This window comes from Onychomys torridus, chromosome 5 (assembly GCF_903995425.1).
Source record: "Onychomys torridus chromosome 5, mOncTor1.1, whole genome shotgun sequence".
Taxonomy (NCBI): Eukaryota; Metazoa; Chordata; class Mammalia; order Rodentia; family Cricetidae; genus Onychomys; species Onychomys torridus.
In genome coordinates, this window is record NC_050447.1 from 48,603,898 (window position 1) to 48,608,878 (window position 4,981).

The 4,981-nt window shown below is 50.2% G+C and overlaps 1 protein-coding gene across 1 annotated transcript; it reads left to right on the top strand.

Moving 5' to 3' along the window:
• The first annotated feature begins 4,525 nt into the window (after positions 1 to 4,525).
• LOC118583438 (cofilin-1-like) lies at positions 4,526 to 4,981 on the top strand. Its single transcript, XM_036186762.1, has one exon. It carries the CDS (start codon positions 4,526 to 4,528, stop codon positions 4,979 to 4,981), a length of 456 nt encoding a protein of 151 aa, XP_036042655.1.

A 4,981-nucleotide genomic window follows, 5' to 3' on the forward strand; every position in this document is an offset into this window, starting at 1 on the left:
CGCGCGGAGCCCGCCCACCGACCGGAAGACGGCCTGCGGCGACCTATAGAAACGTTGCAATCTTAGCAGCCTCGGGAGGAATCCGCATCTGGTACGAGCCCGCGGATTGGTCGGCCAGAGCTAGGCTGCACTCAAGCCCTGCCCAGAATTATAACATGGCCACGCCCTTCTACGGGTTACTTACACCCTTTCCTGTCCGCGGGCTCTATGCTTAATCCTGGTTCAGCGGTCTCGTGAGTTACAACTACTCCCCTGATAGCCCGGCCCCTGCTGCGCCTTTATCTTCTCCAGGCCCCGCTGCTAGCCCCGTCCCCTCTTCTCCGGACCTGCCCCCTCCTCAGGCCGCTCGCGGCTCCTCCTCTTGCCCGCCTGTCACGCTCACGGCCCCGCCCCTACCTTCTTTGGTGTTGCATGGCCCCGCCTTTGGCCCCGACCCCGCTTCTCACGGCCCGCCCCTCCTTCCTATGGCCTCGCCCCTCCTGTACCCCCCCCTTTCCCTACCGGCCCGCAGGAGGCGGTGCACCTGCGGCAATCCGCTCCTTTGCTTGCCTGCCTCTGCTCTAAAAGGGTAGAGGTTTGGGACTTTGTTTTCACCTGCGCTAGGCGCAGATTCAGGAATAAACACATTCATCCCAAACTCAGCTCCGGGTGCTGGGACATGGCTAACAGGTCCACACAGACACCATCATGAGGGTCTTCCCTTTAATTTTAAAGGTCTTCCCTTTAATTTTACAGTCTTTGCCCTTTCTGAACATGAATTAAAAAGCAATGAAAATGCGACTTCCCTGTCTGTTCCATTCAGATCCTTTGGGACAGGGCCCAGAATCATAGCTTTAGCAAGCCAAACATCAGGTGAGACCTCGGCCCGGACAAGTACACAAACGTTTTATCGTTGCAGTTGTGAACATTGAACCCTAGTCCTCAAAAATGCTAAACATTCCCTCTCCCACTGAGCTACACCCCAGAACCTGATGCCCTCAAGCATTCTTTACAGAGGACCTAGGTGAGCAGCAACGCTCAAATCCCCGGAACAAGTCTCCATGTTAATATGGCCCTGCAGGGGAGTTTTGAGGCAGGAGTCTGGTGAGAACAGCTGAACTATTTAATAAGCCCTATAAGCCAGGTGACTCCGCCAGGGTGGCAGCACACCAGGGTAGCCCACAGGGAGAGGTTAGTCTACAACTGGTAAGGGCAAGAGGGGCTGGAGTTTGAACCCCTCACCCTTAGGTCCAGATGTGAGGTGTAATCTATCTCAGCATTCCAGAGGTAGACGCAGAGGGTCTCAGCTGGGGCCAGCCTGAGCTATGCAGCATTTACTATCTCAAAAATAAAGAACCCCAAGGGTGGGGGTGTACCCTGCTGCCGGGGTTTGAATGAGAATAGATCCCACAGGCTCATAGACTTGAATCCTTAGTAACCCCAACTTCTATACCCAACCCCACCCCACCCCCCATTGGTGGAACTGTTTGGAAAGGATTAGGAAGTATGGCTTTGTTGGAGGAGGTGTGATATTCATTCGGGGTGGACTTTAAGGTTTCAAAAGGCCCCACCATTCCCTAGTGTGCTCTCTGCCCTATGCTTGTGGATAAGGATGTAAGCTCTCTGCTACTGCTACAGCTCCTTACCTGCCTACTTGCTGCCATGCTCTCCTCTGTGATGGCCACAGACTCTAACCCTCATTTGAACCCCAAATTAAATACATTATAATTTGGTTGTTCATGGTGTCTTATCACAGCAGAAGAAAACTAAGACATCTGGATTCCATCCCAGCAACACACACACATACACACAGCATAAAGGAGGTGCAGCCTGGGTTTCTGTAGCCAGGCAGAAAATTTGCTCCATCTCAGCTGTGGCCCTGACTGGGCTGTATCCTGCTCCCTGCAGGGACCCTGGAAAGCTGTAATAAAGCCATGCTTACGCTCCACCCACCCGCATGGCCTGGAAGCCTGTCTGCTGCCTATCTGTGTTGGAAGCTGTCACTTGCAAGCCCTCTGTCCCCTTCATGAGGTTATGAATTCACAGGAATAAAGGTCACTGGATGCTGAGTGACTACTCGGAGCCTCAGTTCCCACATCTTCCTTTGAGGATATGGAAGAGGCTTGGGGTACATTCAGAAGAGAAACCATCAGCCGCCTGGACCATGCCAAAACAGAAGCTGCCTCCCGCTCCTGCAGAGTCTGTGTGCCAGCTTGTCTGGGTTTTGATTGACAGAGGAGTGTTTTCTTGACTGGCAAATATTTGTGTTCCCAAGTTGGCTGCGCTTCCCTTCCTGGTTTGCACAGTCTCTAAAAGAGCAAAGGCAAAGAAAGTGATGTAGAGAGTGGGGCCAGGAGATGGAGAGGGGGGCCGTCCGGAGAGCAGACAGATATGGTGTCTTTTCCTGTAAGATGGAGGCAATGCTACTGAGTGGCCACCGGGCTTCTGGTGGAGCATGGATGAGACTGCATGCACTTTATGCACTACACAATGGTGGTGCCAGGATGCTTCGCTTGTCTTTCACAGTGAGTTTCATAACACCCAAAATGCAGGCGTGAGCAACTTCTGGCAGCAGATAAACAGAGGGAGAAGGAGTGGCTAACCCATGCCAAGGATAATAATACTCAGCCCAAAGCAGCTACTACACACCAGGGCACAGATAAACCCCCAAACATGATGCTGGTTCAGCACATGCCTGCCATCCCAGCACACTGGAGGCTGAGGCAGGAGGACTGTGAACTGAAAGCCATTCTAGTCTACATAGCTAGCCCCAGACCAGCCTGGGTTATGTAGTAAGATCCTGTATCAAAAACAAACAAACAATAAGCCTGGCACAGTGGTATACATCTTTGGTAATTTCAGTGCTGGGGAGACAGAGGCAAGCAGACCTCTCTGAGTTCGAGGCCAGCCTCATCTACATAGAAGTTCCAGGCCAGCCAGGGATGCATCATGAGATATGCAAAAACAATCAAATAGGGCCTGGAGAGATGGCTCTTTGGTTAAAAGCACCAGCTGTTCTTCCAGAGAACCTGGGTTTAATTCCGGGTGTTCACATGGCAGCTCATAACTGCCTGTAACTCCAGTTTCAGTGGATCTGACACCTTTACCTAGACACACACACAGGCAAAACATGAATGCACATAAAAAAATTATTAAAAAAAAACAACAATCAAACAAACACCAAAATCAGGTGCTGGAGAGATGGCTCAGTGGTTAAGAGCACTTATTTATTTATTTACTTACTATTTATTTGGTTTCTTGAGACAAGGTTTCTCTGTGTAGCTTTTGAGCCTGCCCTGGAACTTGCTCTGTAGACCAGGCTGGCCTCGAACTCAGGGAGATGCACCTGCCTCTGCCTCCCGAGTGCTGGGATTAAAGGTGTGCGCCACCGCGGCCCGTTTGGCGAGAGCACTTGTTTTTGTAGATAACTTTGGTTTGATTCCTTGCACTCAAGTGGCTCACAACTGTTTCTAACTCCAGTTCCAGGGAACCGAATGGCTCCTCTTCTGACCTCTGTGGGAACCAGGCTGGCAAGTGATACATAGACATAACATATGCAGGCAAAATGTCCATAAAAATACAAATTAATTTAAAAAATAAAACAAACAAACAAAAAACCCCCATGATGTCTCCATAATGGCTCCATTGATAAAGTGTTTGCCATACAGTCATGAGGACCAGGAAGCCAGGTGTGGTGGTGTACATCTTTAATCCAGGTCCTTGGGAAGCAGAGGCAGGCAGATCTCCGTGAGTTCAAGGCCAGCCTAGTCTACATAGTGAGTTCCAGGACAGCCAGGGCTACATAGTAAGACCCTGTCTCAAAACAACAACAATAACAACAACAAAAGCCAGGTATGGCACACACTAGAAATCACAACTCTGGGAAGGCAGAGGTAGATGGATCCCTGTTTCTCACTAGACTGGCATCCTATACGACTTGAGGCAACTTCCAGGCTAATGAGAGACCCTCTCTCAAAAGCAAACAAGGTGGGTTGTTCTTTGGTCTCTACATGTGTGCACATGTTTACATGCACCTGCACACATAAAATATAACTATACACAAAAACAAACAACACACAAAGAAGGCTAAAACCTGACATGTTGAGTGGGGAAAAAAATCCACATACAGGACTGGAGAGATGGCTCAGCGGTTATGCTCTTCCCGAGGACTTGGGTTTGATTCTAGCACCCATATGGTGATTGACAGCCATCTGTAACTACAGTTCTGGGGGAACTGAAGCCCTCTTCCGGCTGCCATGGGCACCGGGCACACATGTGGTACACTGGCATATGGGCAGGCAAAATGCTCTTACACAGAAGATAAAATGATAAAAAGCAGCAGCAACCAGACACAGAAGTCTGTGCAGTGAGATTTCCTTCAACAACGCGTCCACAACAGGCAGGTCCCTAGCAACAGAAAGATTCATAGTTGTCAGGAGTGAGGAAGGGAAAATAAAACTGTTCATGGGGTTCAGTCAGATCCCGGCAGCAGCTGCGGCGGCTCAGTTCTTCTGTAGCTCTCCGCCTCCTGTTCGCTTCCGGAAACATGGCCTCCCATGTGGCTGTCTCGGATGGTGTCGTCAAAGTGTTTAATGACATGAAAGTGCACAAGTCTTTAACACCAGAAGAAGTGAAGAAACGCAAGAAGGCAGCGCTCTTCTGCCTGAGTGAGGACAAGAACATCATCCTGGAGGAGGGCAAGGAGGTTCTGGTAGGAGATGTGGGGCAGACTGTGGACTTCCCCTACACCACTTTTGTCAAGATGCTGCCGGACAAGGACTGCCATTATGCTCTCTACAGTGCAACCTACCAGACCAAGGAGAGCAAGAAGGAGGACCTGGTGTTCATCTTCTGGGCCTCTGGGAGTGCACCCCTTAAGAATAAAATGATCTATGCCAGCTCCAAGGATGCCATCAAGAAGAAGCTGACGGGAATCAAGTATGAATCACAAGCAGATTGCTACAAGGCACTCAAGGACGCTGCACCCTGGCAGAAAAACTAG

Bases quoted from the DNA above. Each gene is read 5' to 3' on its own strand.
- LOC118583438 (XM_036186762.1), top strand. From the start codon at position 4,526: ATGGCCTCCCATGTGGCTGTCTCGGATGGTGTCGTCAAAGTGTTTAAT.